Below are 15,368 nucleotides of genomic sequence, written 5' to 3' on the forward strand. Positions count from 1 at the left end.
TAACTGACTGCACCATTCAGGCTGGGCCCAGCCTGAGTTATTGGTAACAGAAAATTAGACTGATTTTTAATGAAGAAAAGCTTGGTGATATTGGTGAACAAATTAAAATTTCATTATGGTTTAGTAAGTGATGCATTCCTTTCATCATTATCTTCATGTCACTAAGGGGGTTAATTTGGAAAATGATGGTCCAAAAAGTGAAGTATAGGCCATCTGTGTGGCCCGCTGGTTAAGGCAACCAGATCCCACATGGCCGGCCACATAGTTCAAGTCCCAAACCTGGCAGCTTGAGAAACACACTGAGTGCACGTGTTTGTGTGACCAAAATTCCGAAAGAAGGGGGACAAAGAGGACACAGGATTACAGCATGACCATCCCCCACGCGGGGCGCTTGCTTCTCTCTTCTCTCCTTGGTAAGCACACACGTGTGCTGTTTAGTGAGCATGTGCATATGTGCGCATGCACACACAGAGAAAGTGTTTAGGGGCCAACGGGTGGCGTGGTGGTTGAGGTGCTGGACTCCCACATGGCTGACCACGGTTCGAGTCCTGAACCTGGTGGCTTGCTTTCTCACTTTCCCCCTTTCTCTGTGTGTGTCTCTCTCTGGTCAGATTAAAAAATAATAATAATAAATAAAATTTAATAAATATATTTAAAAAAGAAAGTGTTGAAATAAAATGGACTCGGGAATCAAACATTTCAAAGTAGGCAAAAAGTCTCTTTAAATATGAAATGATCAATAGTTTTGAAGCAAACATTACCCTTTGTTCATTGCACGTTTTGTGCCAAATGACGAAGCAGACAGTAGAGGAACAAAAGCCACTTGGAGAAATCTGGCTGAATTATCGCTGGGTAACTTGAGCTCGCCTACTTTCCGTTTGCACCACAGACATGAGCTCCGTCTTGTACAGAAACAGTGAGATGGTTAAATCTGCGACAGATGATGGGATCAGCTTGACTCAGCTGAAGCAATTACAGCCCTTAAAACTGCATCTGTACCTGAAGGACAGAAAGTGCCAGTGGTTTAAAATAATTCTTCTGAAATGAATGCATTTAATGAAATGCATGTTTGGAATATGCAGCTTATGAAATAATTCCTAAGGAGTTGATATTGGAAACAAGGGAAGAGACCCCAGGCCCACGTGTCTGACTGCTCGCTCTGCATTCTGGTGAAATACCACAACAGTGGCCTGAATTCAACGTGTTCAAGACTGAAGTGCGGTTTCCGGGAGCTGGTTCTTTCCGTGTTTCCTATCAGGAAATGGCTGGTTTTAAATCCGTGATGAAAAGTGTGAAGGGGGCCATTGCCTGAAACCAGGAAGGCAAATGAGAACACGGGCATGTGGGAGAAGTGTGCGTTAACTTAGCCATGCCGACGTGGCGTTGGACAGGTGGGTAGAAACGCTGCGTGGATGTTTGGAGTCAAGAATCCAGAGTGGGTTAGGGCGGTCATCTACACAGAGGTGATGAAGTTACTCTCAGTGAATGAGAAATGAGATGAAGCCACTGGATCTAAGGACCTTGTAGAGTTTCAGAAATATGGTGAGACTGGAAGCTAGAGTATGGTAGTTCTAAAACTGTGTGCGCTCGTGCGTGCTGTGGTCCTCGCCTTACCTCCGGCTTGGTGTTTGTCCACATACAGGTTGCTAATGCCACTAGATCTGAGCTTTCACATCTTTAAAATGATAGGATTCCCGGGGCCAGCAGGTGGCGTGGTGAAGGCTCTGGACTCCCACATGGTCGACTGTGTTTCGAGTCCTGGACCTGATGACTTGAAAATCATGCCAGGTGCCCAAAATGCCAGGAGGAGAATGGAGAAGGGACTGTGATATGGCTATTTATCCTCTCTGGGGGATGATTTCTCACTTTCTTCTCATAGTCTCTCTGTCTCTCTGAGGTTAGCACACATGCCCTATGGCAAAAAATCTTAAAAAAAAAAATTAAATAAAGATAAAATAGGGACAGCAGATGCCATAATTGTTATGTTGCTGGACTCCCACGTAGTCGGTCGTGGTTCAAGTCTTGGACCCGGTGACTTAAAACACCCCGGGTGCATGTGCATGTGTGCCCAAAATCCTGAGAAGAGAATAGGGAAGAAGGGATTGCAGTATGGTCATCCTCCATGGCGGATGACTTCTCACTTTCTGTCTCTCTGGCAAAATCTCTCTCTCTCAAAAACAATATAAAAGATAAAGGAAAATGATAGGACTCCCTAGATAAACTCACCTAGATTCTAAAAAGTTGAAGTCCAGTTTTCAATGAATAGAAATTGTATGTATCGCCTCAGTTCTGTAGATAAGGAAAAGTGGTTAGAACTGACTATTCCCTTAAGCTCTTGCTGTGAAGGTAATAGATTATCTAAGGATACAGTGTTATCAAGAAAAGGATTTTCAAAACAACAAAGACCAATCTTGTTTGGATGACCATGTCTATCCTGTAATACCCCAGAGGGATCTGTGAGGCCCTCAACGCTTAACTTTCTGACACTGCTTCTCAGTTTGACTTTTTGTGAATGTAGGTGACATACGATCTGCTAAGCATAGATTTCTTGAACCTTTCACTGCATTTATTATCTCGCAGCTTCAGTAACATCCAGCAAGGTGCAGGAAACAAAACACATTGGAAATGCAACCTTGGCTTTGATGATGACTGTGTTTCGAGTCCTGGACCTGATGACTTGAAAATCATGCCAGGTGCCCAAAATGCCAGGAGGAGAATGGAGAAGGGACTGTGATATGGCTATTTATCCTCTCTGGGGGATGATTTCTCACTTTCTTCTCATAGTCTCTCTGTCTCTCTGAGGTTAGCACACATGCCCTATGGCAAAAAATCTTAAAAAAAAAAATTAAATAAAGATAAAATAGGGACAGCAGATGCCATAATTGTTATGTTGCTGGACTCCCACGTAGTCGGTCGTGGTTCAAGTCTTGGACCCGGTGACTTAAAACACCCCGGGTGCATGTGCATGTGTGCCCAAAATCCTGAGAAGAGAATAGGGAAGAAGGGATTGCAGTATGGTCATCTTCCATGGCAGATGACTTCTCACTTTCTGTCTCTCTGGCAAAATCTCTCTCTCTCAAAAACAATATAAAAGATAAAGGAAAATGATAGGACTCCCTAGATAAACTCACCTAGATTCTAAAAAGTTGAAGTCCAGTTTTCAATGAATAGAAATTGTATGTATCGCCTCAGTTCTGTAGATAAGGAAAAGTGGTTAGAACTGACTATTCCCTTAAGCTCTTGCTGTGAAGGTAATAGATTATCTAAGGATACAGTGTTATCAAGAAAAGGATTTTCAAAACAACAAAGACCAATCTTGTTTGGATGACCATGTCTATCCTGTAATACCCCAGAGGGATCTGTGAGGCCCTCAACGCTTAACTTTCTGACACTGCTTCTCAGTTTGACTTTTTGTGAATGTAGGTGACATACGATCTGCTAAGCATAGATTTCTTGAACCTTTCACTGCATTTATTATCTCGCAGCTTCAGTAACATCCAGCAAGGTGCAGGAAACAAAACACATTGGAAATGCAACCTTGGCTTTGATGATTGCTTTATACAAGGGATCTTCAGAAAGGTCAAGGAAAATGAATATTATGAAAAACCTATGCATGGATTTCAGCACCTTTTTTTTTTGTAGTGAAATAAACTCATACTTTCACTCCATTTTTCCATGAATATTTCGGAGTCTCTTTATATTGGGTCATGGGAAAAGTCATGACATCCTTAAATGTGTCATAACTTTTCCAGTGACCTCATACATTGCCAGAACATTTGCAGTGGATTCAACCTACACTAAAGTCACTGAGTAGGTAACCTGCAATATACAGACCTGGTAAAATAACTGGACCTCACGTCCAGATTTTCAGTATTTGCAGTGAAATATTTTGAAAGGCTAATGTCAAGTCCAAGGCCCATGGGGAAATTCCAAAAATTTTGAGTGGGCTCATGTCTCAGTGTGAGTTTTAAGCCACAGGGTCTGGGACTCAAACTGCAGTCAACTACGTGGGAGTTCAGCAATGTAACCATTACAACATCTGCTGGTTCTGAGGCCTTGATTTTAATTTTTTTATTAAAAATTTTAAAAAATGATTTAATTTTATTATTATTATTTTCCAGTTTGATCAGACAGAGAAAGAGAGAATGAGAAAGTGAGCAAGCAAGTCACCAGGTCCAGGACTTGAACCATGGTCTAGGTGGCAGTTCAGCACCTTTAACCACCACACCACCTGTCGGCCCCAAGACCTTGATTTTTTAAACTGGAATTCTAGAATTTCTTATTGACACTCATTCCAACTGCAAATGCTGTATGACATCTTTCTCCTTTTTTGCCAGAGGGAATTGCGTACTTGCCAGAGACAGCCAGAGAGGGAAAAGAGGAAGAGAAAGCACCTTCCAAAAGGTCGTCACAATATAATCCCTTCTCCTCCTTCATCCTGTCAAGATTCCGGGCACACATTCACACGAGCCTGGCATATTTTTCAAGCCACCAGGGCCGAGACATGAACTGTTTGGTCAGCCATATGAAATTGGACCCTCTTACCCACCAGGGCCCGGGGCTGGCCTGACTTTATCTGATACCTATCTCAAAGACAAAGCCAGTCTTCAGGGAAGCTGATGGCATGCTGGATAAATTCTCTAATTCAACCTGAAAGACCCAGCTCTCTTAAATATGACATTAAAACAAGGGCAAATCAGAGGGCCATCAGGTGGCATGGTGGTTAAGGTGATGGACACACCCACATGGTTGACCAGGGTTCATGTTCCAGACCTGGTGGCTTGGTTTCTCACTTTCTCTCTCTCTCTCTGTGGGTGTGTGTGTCTCTGGTCAAATTAAAACAATGAATAAACAAAATTAAATAAATAATTCTTCAAAAAAATAAACTTAAAAATAAAAAACAAGGGCAAATCAAAGTGGAAAAAAATAATTTTAACACCCAAGATTCATCACAGTATTTAAACAATTAAAATCTTTATTTCAGAAGAAGTTTACAGTTGAAAAATGATATTTACTAAAGCCACCACGTTATTCACATAGACAAAACTTTCATAGCAAAGCCTTGGTATATGAGCACTAGTCATTGGAATACTACATGGATAGAGAGGATAGTTTTAAAAAAAATGGAAACAGCAGCGTATCCCAAAGGCTGTAGTAGGCACAAGAGATGCTTGTATTGGGTCTGCAAGACATGACACTACAAGTCATTAACCGGGAGCGAGAAACGACGGGATTTTCAGCACTCCACACTGAACAGATACAAAGGAACATCCTAGTTACTCTTAGGTGGAACAAGCAAGTGCTGTATCGACACTACAAAACAGGACCAGCAAGCCAGACCAACAGACAGTTCTGGAAGCAGCAGGTGTGGGAAGTAGTAAAACGTCTATGGCTTTTTTAGGTTCCTTTTTTGCGACTGGTGAACAAGTCTGGCAAGTGGACAAGAAGAAATTTGTCTAGAATAAAACACTAGAGACACCCTTGCCAAGGCGTCTGATACCTAACAGGTTCCTAACTGGAAAACAATGGAGCAAAATAGAGAGGTATTCTATAGCAAAAAAAAAAAAAAAAAAGAAAGAAAGAAAAGAAAGGAAAAAGAAAAAAATCTGTTCCTTCCACCAAGCTCTTGGCATAAGAATCTGTATGCAGAAAAGTAAGAGTTTTCAAATGACATGGTGGCAAAATAGGTAAGATGAGTATTTTTTAGGAACTAAAGAATATAGGCCTTTCGAGAACCAAGAAACCAGATTGGCCCTTGGTATAGAATTTTCTTATGTTCCTTACAAGCGCAGGTTGACATGTGTATTCATGCTGACAGTGTGTCCAGTGATAAAGATGAGCAGGTGCTAAAAATAAGGAACAATGTCGTACTTTTCCCAGGACACACTAGTGTTATACTAACATTATCTAAAAGGTAAAATGTAGCTTCTCAAAGGTTTTATTTTTCAACTAGCTACTAAACATGTGTAAAAGTGAATCATGCAGTATTTTTACCCTGTGAGTTACTGTGTTAATGACATGAGGGGGACAGAACTCATGTGGAATTAAAAACACACAAAGGCAAATCATGAAGACATGTGAAGTATTTCAAAATGCCCACGGAGGCATGCCAGAAACGATGCTGTTTCTATAGCACGGAGTTGCCGGGGGTCAAAACTACAGCAGGAGGCGTTTCTGCGATGTCTAGCTCGTCAACGCTGCTCTTGTTGGATGGGGAATTCAGGCGAGGGAGTTCGGGCCCTCTGGAGGTTAGGCCATAATTTCTGCAGGCTCAGTGACCAGCTTGGATCCATCCCATATTGTCTTGAACTGTTCAGGAACAGGAAATTCTCTCTGGAAGAGGGCAAGAAAAACAAAGGTATTGAAATGAGGCCTCCTTTCACACTTAGTGTAAGGCGATGGGCAAAGACATCTGATGGACCCAGCGCTGCATCGGGAGAGGCCGTGGTCACAGGGAGACTGGTGTGTCACGTGTCACCATTAAATCTTGGAGGACTACGACCTGGGCATTCTTCTAGGCATTGGATATTTACAAACCCAGCCGGTCTACAGCCCTGTGATACGGGATGGGTGTTACTGAGAGGTCACCGAGAGAGAAGAGAGGCCTGAGAGATGGTGTCACGAGTAAACAGCAGCCAGAGTCTAAGCCTAGCCTCTCGTTCACCCACTGCTCGCCACTAAACTTTCGCATGAACATGGATTGCCTGGGAGTCTTTTCTTGAAAGAAATTTTTTTTGCTATAGGGTGTGTGTGCTCACTGGAGAGGCAGAGAGAGACAAAGTGAGAAATCATCTCCCAGGGGGATGGCCACGCCCCACCCCTTCTCCACTCTTCTCTTGGGGTTTTGGGTAGGCATGCACATGCGCCCAGAGTGAGTTTCAAGCTGTCAGGTCCAGGACTTGAACCACAGTGGGCCGTGTGGGAGTCCAGCAATGTAACCATTATGCCATCAGCTGGTCCCACCTTGGGGTCTTATTAAAATGCAGATTCTGATTCCCTGGGTCTGGGGAAGGGAATGAGAATCTGGATTTCCAGTCTGCTCCTAGGTGGTGCCAAAGCCGCTGAACCCAGTGTCAGGAAACAAAAAGGCTTTATGGCGATGGGCGTTACTGGCCTGCTTTTTGGTAATTACGAAAATGTGCATGGGGTCTTTTATAAACATGTTACCCTTCATCCAACGACCCTAGCCCTCCCATTAAAGAATATTTGTACTAATACACTACCCATGTACATGTCTCCCCCCACCCCCCAAAAATCTAGAACAGCCAAAATAAAAGTCATCTGTACTCTCCTTTCCCCGAAGAGTGAGTGATTCCCCAGACTCCTCAGAAGGGGTGGAGGAGGTCAGCGAGGGGCAACCCCTGGACTCACTGTTCATGGGTGCTCGGTGACACCCCTTGTGTCTGAGAAGCAGATGCCTGTGCTTGCTGGAACACACGCAAGTACTATCTTCCCAGATGTAGGTTCCAGCTGCTTATTTAGGAAGAAGCACCTTATTTATGGATATATTTTAAAGGAAAGGCTTTGTTATCGTGCAGAGTGAATTCTCGAGTGAAGTCTACAATGGAAAACCTTATCACAAAGGAGAGAAGTCACAACCTCAGGGCCAGCAGGTGGCGTGGTGATTAAGGTGCTGGACTCCTACGTGGTTGACTGTGGTTCAAGTCCCAGACCTGGTGGTTTCAAAATCACACTGGGAGCGTGTGCATGCATGTCCCAAATCCCGGGACGAGAGTGGGAGGAAAAGGGATTATGGCAAGGTTATCTCCCTGGGGGAATGATTTCTCACTTTGCCTCTCTTTGTCTGTCTCTACCAAGTGGACTTGCCCTACAGCAAAAACCAAAAGAATAAAATAAAAGTGTGCGTGTGCATAGAGCCAGTATCTCTTCTGGGGCTCCTTGATGAGTAAACACAGCATGGTGTTTGTTTATAAGTACCAGGCCAGGCAGAAAATGCTCCCGAGTGGAGGCCACACTGAGACAGTAGCTGCACTTTTGGCAGTGAGGTGGCGGTCACATGGTGATGGGTCTTCTCTGGGAGACTGGTTTCTTTCAGGAGGAATCATCCCCTCCACCCATCCCCATGAGGATGCCCAGGCAGGTCCTCTGTTCTGTTCTCTCCCACCTCCAACTTAAGATGAATAAACTGGGCCAAGGACTGAAGCACAAAATATTACCATTTACCTAGAGAGGCGAGACTGCTTTTCCAGGTTCGATCCTACTCATCCTTCAGGCCAGCGGATCTCTATTGGGCTCCATGTTGGAATCACCTGGGATGCTTTTCAAATGACAGGTACCCAGGCCCTGCATATGCCCAGTGAGTTCAGTTTTCTCAGCCCCATCCCAAGCCTCCCAAATCCAGCCTCGAGGTGCAGGGCTTAGATGTCGCCATGCTCCTTAAGGTTCTTCTAAGTCTGAGAACCTCTGATGTCTGTCTGCCTTCACAGCAGGTCACCTGTTACCCCATTCCATTTTTTCTCCAAAGCATTTTTCCCTCTTTCCTGTTTGCCTCCATCAGAGCGAGGGAAACTATTTAGTCCTGCATAATATGAACTCAGATGTGTGCTGTGCTATTTGAGAAAAGCTAGCCCATTAAGTAATTAGTATTAATAAACTGCCTTGAGAATCACAAATCTAAGAGTGGGCACAGCAGAGTAGCCAAGGAGGAAAGAGATGTAAAAAGCAGCTCTCAGAATTCCTGTTCAGCCTACAAATTATGCTACAAATAAAACTCGTAGATTGATTGTTGGCTAATTATCTCTAAGAATGTTATTAAGGTAGGCCTCAAAAAATGTTCACAGCATTTTGAAAGACACTCACATAGTCGCCATCCTGAGGGACAAGTATGTTCATTTCCGACGACTTGGCGCTCACAATCTCACAGTCTAATGCATCTTCACTGAGGTATATGTGGCAACCTTCAGTCTTATTGATGGACATTGTTGGCACTCTCCCCATGACCTGAAATAGAAGAAAAATATGGACGATCCATCCCATATTGTCTTGAACTGTTCAGGAACAGGAAATTCTCTCTGGAAGAGGGCAAGAAAAACAAAGGGCCACCCCTTCTCCACTCTTCTCTTGGGGTTTTGGGTAGGCATGCACATGCGCCCAGAGTGAGTTTCAAGCTGTCAGGTCCAGGACTTGAACCACAGTGGGCCGTGTGGGAGTCCAGCAATGTAACCATTATGCCATCAGCTGGTCCCACCTTGGGGTCTTATTAAAATGCAGATTCTGATTCCCTGGGTCTGGGGAAGGGAATGAGAATCTGGATTTCCAGTCTGCTCCTAGGTGGTGCCAAAGCCGCTGAACCCAGTGTCAGGAAACAAAAAGGCTTTATGGCGATGGGCGTTACTGGCCTGCTTTTTGGTAATTACGAAAATGTGCATGGGGTCTTTTATAAACATGTTACCCTTCATCCAACGACCCTAGCCCTCCCATTAAAGAATATTTGTACTAATACACTACCCATGTACATGTCTCCCCCCACCCCCCAAAAATCTAGAACAGCCAAAATAAAAGTCATCTGTACTCTCCTTTCCCCGAAGAGTGAGTGATTCCCCAGACTCCTCAGAAGGGGTGGAGGAGGTCAGCGAGGGGCAACCCCTGGACTCACTGTTCATGGGTGCTCGGTGACACCCCTTGTGTCTGAGAAGCAGATGCCTGTGCTTGCTGGAACACACGCAAGTACTATCTTCCCAGATGTAGGTTCCAGCTGCTTATTTAGGAAGAAGCACCTTATTTATGGATATATTTTAAAGGAAAGGCTTTGTTATCGTGCAGAGTGAATTCTCGAGTGAAGTCTACAATGGAAAACCTTATCACAAAGGAGAGAAGTCACAACCTCAGGGCCAGCAGGTGGCGTGGTGATTAAGGTGCTGGACTCCTACGTGGTTGACTGTGGTTCAAGTCCCAGACCTGGTGGTTTCAAAATCACACTGGGAGCGTGTGCATGCATGTCCCAAATCCCGGGACGAGAGTGGGAGGAAAAGGGATTATGGCAAGGTTATCTCCCTGGGGGAATGATTTCTCACTTTGCCTCTCTTTGTCTGTCTCTACCAAGTGGACTTGCCCTACAGCAAAAACCAAAAGAATAAAATAAAAGTGTGCGTGTGCATAGAGCCAGTATCTCTTCTGGGGCTCCTTGATGAGTAAACACAGCATGGTGTTTGTTTATAAGTACCAGGCCAGGCAGAAAATGCTCCCGAGTGGAGGCCACACTGAGACAGTAGCTGCACTTTTGGCAGTGAGGTGGCGGTCACATGGTGATGGGTCTTCTCTGGGAGACTGGTTTCTTTCAGGAGGAATCATCCCCTCCACCCATCCCCATGAGGATGCCCAGGCAGGTCCTCTGTTCTGTTCTCTCCCACCTCCAACTTAAGATGAATAAACTGGGCCAAGGACTGAAGCACAAAATATTACCATTTACCTAGAGAGGCGAGACTGCTTTTCCAGGTTCGATCCTACTCATCCTTCAGGCCAGCGGATCTCTATTGGGCTCCATGTTGGAATCACCTGGGATGCTTTTCAAATGACAGGTACCCAGGCCCTGCATATGCCCAGTGAGTTCAGTTTTCTCAGCCCCATCCCAAGCCTCCCAAATCCAGCCTCGAGGTGCAGGGCTTAGATGTCGCCATGCTCCTTAAGGTTCTTCTAAGTCTGAGAACCTCTGATGTCTGTCTGCCTTCACAGCAGGTCACCTGTTACCCCATTCCATTTTTTCTCCAAAGCATTTTTCCCTCTTTCCTGTTTGCCTCCATCAGAGCGAGGGAAACTATTTAGTCCTGCATAATATGAACTCAGATGTGTGCTGTGCTATTTGAGAAAAGCTAGCCCATTAAGTAATTAGTATTAATAAACTGCCTTGAGAATCACAAATCTAAGAGTGGGCACAGCAGAGTAGCCAAGGAGGAAAGAGATGTAAAAAGCAGCTCTCAGAATTCCTGTTCAGCCTACAAATTATGCTACAAATAAAACTCGTAGATTGATTGTTGGCTAATTATCTCTAAGAATGTTATTAAGGTAGGCCTCAAAAAATGTTCACAGCATTTTGAAAGACACTCACATAGTCGCCATCCTGAGGGACAAGTATGTTCATTTCCGACGACTTGGCGCTCACAATCTCACAGTCTAATGCATCTTCACTGAGGTATATGTGGCAACCTTCAGTCTTATTGATGGACATTGTTGGCACTCTCCCCATGACCTGAAATAGAAGAAAAATATGGACCAAAGCAAAGAAACAGAAATCCCAATGTCCCCAAATAAATACAGCCTACATTCCCCTCGGCATTAGCTTGGGCTTGACCAAGCTTTGGAATCACTATCTCAGGCCAGCCAGTGGCATGGAGATTAAGGCAGCTGGATCCCATCTGGCTGACTGCACGGTTTGAGTCCTGGACTCTGTGATTTGGAAACACACCAGGCATGCCCAAAATCCTGAGAGGAGAATGGAGGAGAAGGGACTGCAGCATAGCCATCTTCCTCTGAGGGGTTCTTTTCCACTTTCCTTCTCTCTCTGTCTCTGGTGAGTGCAAGACTGAAAAAGGAATTGCTGTCGCAGAGCTGGGGCGTCGGATAAACGACATCGTCTCTAGGTTGAACAGCGTAGGTGTCATGTAAGGACAGGTGTAAAGACCACACAAGGGTACTCTCAGACACCAGGTCTTTTCTGAGACAAAACTAAGAGAGATTAATTTAGAAACCATGGCTACCCATTCAGAAGCCTCACAACCCGGCTAGTGGACTTGAAACAAATATTTGATTTCATGATAAAAGAAACAAGACGCGTTGGCTTTTATTTGCTAAAATTTTTAGAATTTTGACGCATCTCTCAAACTTGGATAAAGTACTGATATTTCCACTTACCAGCAAATCTATCCTTGAGTAAAAACTGAGACTTTAAGAATAAAGAAGAAATCCTATCACTCTTTTTCACAGAAGTCCTTTGCTGGATAAAAATCACTGGCTCCATGTGAAGCCTAAACGAGATGCATGTCTCGTATTCTGAAATGTACTCATTCCAGGAGCCCAAAGTGCAGGTTCGAGACACTCATTGCATATGCCACCAGGCCCGTACACAGGAGGAGGTCATTCTTTGTATTGTTTGCAAATACCTACAGCTATAAACATTCTGATCCGTTTTGAATGTCTCCTCTAACAATCCATTTCCAGACGTCGCCCGCCCGCAAGTCTCCACAGTGCAGACTGTTCTCCCAAGGTCCATGTGGCCCCTCTGTAATTCTCCTCCTCGGTATGGCAATTAAAGTAATAAAGACATCTCCATTTTCTCCCTGAAGAAGGGGTTGGATTGCAAACCAAAGGAGCAACTCCTGTTGATGGTGGGGGTGGTGTAGAGAATTCCTTGGGGGAAGTCTAGCCAGGTCACCCTAGTCTCCCGTTTTCTTCTCTCTCCACAGAAACGGGACACAGAGTTGGAACTGAGCCCCCGAGCCAGAAAGAAGGGAGCGGAGGTGGTTTACGGTCAGGTAAGGCCAGGGCTCTGGCACCCAGAAAGCTGGAATCAAACGTCTGTCTGTATCTCTGCAACGTGTCAGCAGCACTGTCCTGAGATCTGCCTATTTCATAGGGACGGGCTGGTAGAGGAAAGTGGTGACTTGGCTGTGAGTCTCGGGCGGTTCAGTTATGAGAGGAAGTGGGGACATACGTGGCCAGCACCCTGTGCTGATGTGCTTTACTATGCTTGTGTGTCGCCGCAGCATGTGAAATGCTGAAACGAGTGAGGTGCAAGGGGAGGAAACATTTGACAGATGGAAAAATATCAAGATTTCTGTTAAAAAAAGATATGCAAAAAAGGGTAAATAAATAAAATAAAGTTTCCATTTAAAAAAATCCTATGTATCTCAAAAGGCAGCGATGGAACTTGAAAAGAAAATCATGGTAGAATGTGTGTGCATACATGAGAGAGAGGGAGGGGGGTCTGGTTATACCGCAGTCCCCTTCCTCCAGTGCTCAGGGTGTTTTGGACTGATCAGCCCAGGGATTCAAGTTGTTGTCCCCATGTGGGATCCAGCTTCTCTCTCTCTCTCTTTTTTTTTTTTTCTGAGAGCTTTTTGCTATAGGGCGTGTACACTCACTGGAGAGACAGAGAGACAGAAAGTGCAAAATCACCCCTCAGGGGTATGGCCACACTGCAATCCCTTGTCCTCCATTCTCTTCTTGGGATTTTGGGCACATACCCACATGTGCCCGGCATGAGTTTCAAGTTGCTGGGTCTGGGACTCGAACTGTAGCCAAACATGTAGGAGTCCAGTTAGCACCTTAACCACCATGCCACTTGCTGACTTCAGGATCCAGCTTCTCTCTCTTTTTTTGGTAAAGAATTATTTATTTAATTTTATTTATCATTATTAATCATTTTAGAGAGAGATTTTTGCTATATGGTGCATGCGCTCACTGGAGAGACAGAGACAGAAAGCAAGAAATCACCCCCTGCGGGGATTGCCAAGCCACAAGTCCTTCTCCTCTTGGGATTTTGGGCATGCATGCACACATGCCTGGCATGAATTTCAGGCCACTGGGTCCGGGACTCAAACCATAGTCAACTACATGGGAATCCAGCTATGTAACCATTGTGCCACCTGCTGGCTCCTCACTGTTTGTTTGTTTGTTTGTTTGTTTTTTAATTTGCTACAAGGCATATGTGTTCACCAGAGAGAAAGAGAGAGGGAAAGTGAGAAAGCAAGCCATGAGGTACAGGACTCGAACTGAGGTTGCCGTTTGGGAGTTCGGTTTCTTAACCACCACACCACCTGTTGGCCTCCCTCCAGATGAATTTTAAGATCACTCGTCAGTAAAAACTCTGTTGAGATCTTGAGCTGAATTTCACTGACTTGTCGATTCAGTAGATGGGGAAGACTGATATTGAAGTCATAGCTATTTCCATTCAACAAACATGCAAAATTAACTTCTTCAATAGTGAGATGTAAAATATTTTATCGAGGATCAGTCAGTGGCATGGTGGTTAAGGTGGCTGGATCCCATGCGGCTGACTTGAGTCCTTGACCCAGCAGCTTGAAAAACACTCTGGGCGTGTGGTCAAAATCCCAAAAGGAGGGAGAAATTGAGAAGGGTTTGTGGTGTGACCATTCCCCACGAGATGCTTTTTCACTTTCTCTCCGGCAAGTACACGTGCCCTTTGGCAAATTAAAAAAAAAAAGTACAATCAAATGCACTCTAATTAAAAGTGTCAGTGTTGAAAAGCCAAGGAAAGGCAAAGGGAAATATCTATAAAGCCAGCGTCCCTTCTCTCTCTCTCTTTCTCTCCCTTTCTTGGTGATGGAGTGCGTGTGCTCTCCTGAGAGAAAGCACCCGCAACGGGATGTGATCACGCTGCGATCCCTTTTCCTTCATCCCTCCATCCAGTCAGGATGTGGGCATACATGCGCACGTGCTCTGTATATTGCTCAAGCTTCTGGGGCCAGGACTCAAACCAGTGGGCCATGGGGTCTGGCTCCCTTAACCACTGACCTACAGGGCTTCTCCCCTTCAGGTTGTTTCATTGATCAGCTTGCTGACTCTTTAGAACAACATCCAGAGTCAAACTTGCTCCCCGAAAGAAGACTCTTGGGTAGCTGTGCTGTCTGCTAAGAGGATCTCTTCGGGTTTACTCATGCATTAGTTGATTCATTCTAATCATGCCGTCATCAGGCACGAAGTGGGTGTTGCTGGGGTTCGAATGTATACTCTAAAATTCGTGTGTTGGAGTTTGGGTATGTTGTGAAGGTAGTAAGGAAAATTTGAATCAGCTACAGGATTAAGAAGTGGAGTCTTTGGCAGGTGAGTGGGTGGGGTCCTCATGACTGAACCCCGGTGAGTTTATAAGGAGAGAGAATGGGATGGGGATGCATGGACGCAGACCCACTTCTGCTCGGGCTCGGGCCTGCTGGCGTGTGAGGCCCTCTGCTGTGTGAGGCCTTCTGCTGTGTGAGGCCCTCTGCTGTGTGAGGCCCTCTGCTGTGTTACCCACCAGCAGGACCGTCACCAGAGGGGGCCCCACAACCTTGGACCTCCAAGCCAATAGCTAACAACCCCTCTAGTCATATAAATGACCCAGGCCTGGTATATTCTCTCATCAGTAACAGAATGGGTTACAGGCACTTCCTAGCTCATGTACCGTACAAGTTTTAGGGGCTATAAAGACTACATAGCTTGTGGGACCAGCTGATGGTGTAATGGTTATATTGCTGGACTCCCACTTGGCCAACCGCAGTCTGAATCCCAGACCCGGAGGCTTGAAACTCACACCAGGCATGTGTGCATGTATGCCCAAGATCCTGAGAGGAGAATGCAGAAGGGATTGTGGCATGGCCATACCCCCTGGGGAGTGATTTCTCACTTTCTGTCTC

General features: G+C 45.0%; 1 protein-coding gene and 1 long non-coding RNA gene across 2 annotated transcripts in view; one reads left to right on the plus strand and one right to left on the minus strand.

Annotated features, from left to right (window-relative positions):
* The window catches only part of LOC102497805 (uncharacterized), a 51,289-nt gene that overhangs the window by 17,919 nt on the left and 18,002 nt on the right, over positions 1-15,368 (plus strand). Inside the window, exon 5 of the long non-coding RNA XR_337023.3 lies at positions 12,420-12,488. This is a non-coding gene — a long non-coding RNA (uncharacterized LOC102497805). The remainder of the gene's footprint in view (positions 1-12,419; positions 12,489-15,368) is intronic.
* The window catches only part of CAP2 (cyclase associated actin cytoskeleton regulatory protein 2), a 123,479-nt gene continuing 113,114 nt past the window's right edge, over positions 5,004-15,368 (minus strand). The window contains exons 12-13 of the mRNA XM_006165523.3: positions 11,066-11,206; positions 5,004-6,333 (exon numbers count right to left, since the gene is read on the minus strand). Of these exons, the coding sequence (XP_006165585.1) occupies positions 6,250-6,333; positions 11,066-11,206 (225 nt within the window). The 3' untranslated portion in view covers positions 5,004-6,249. The remainder of the gene's footprint in view (positions 6,334-11,065; positions 11,207-15,368) is intronic.

This window comes from Tupaia chinensis, unplaced genomic scaffold (genome assembly GCF_000334495.1).
Source record: "Tupaia chinensis unplaced genomic scaffold, TupChi_1.0 Scaffold143936_1, whole genome shotgun sequence".
Classification (NCBI taxonomy): Eukaryota; Metazoa; Chordata; class Mammalia; order Scandentia; family Tupaiidae; genus Tupaia; species Tupaia belangeri.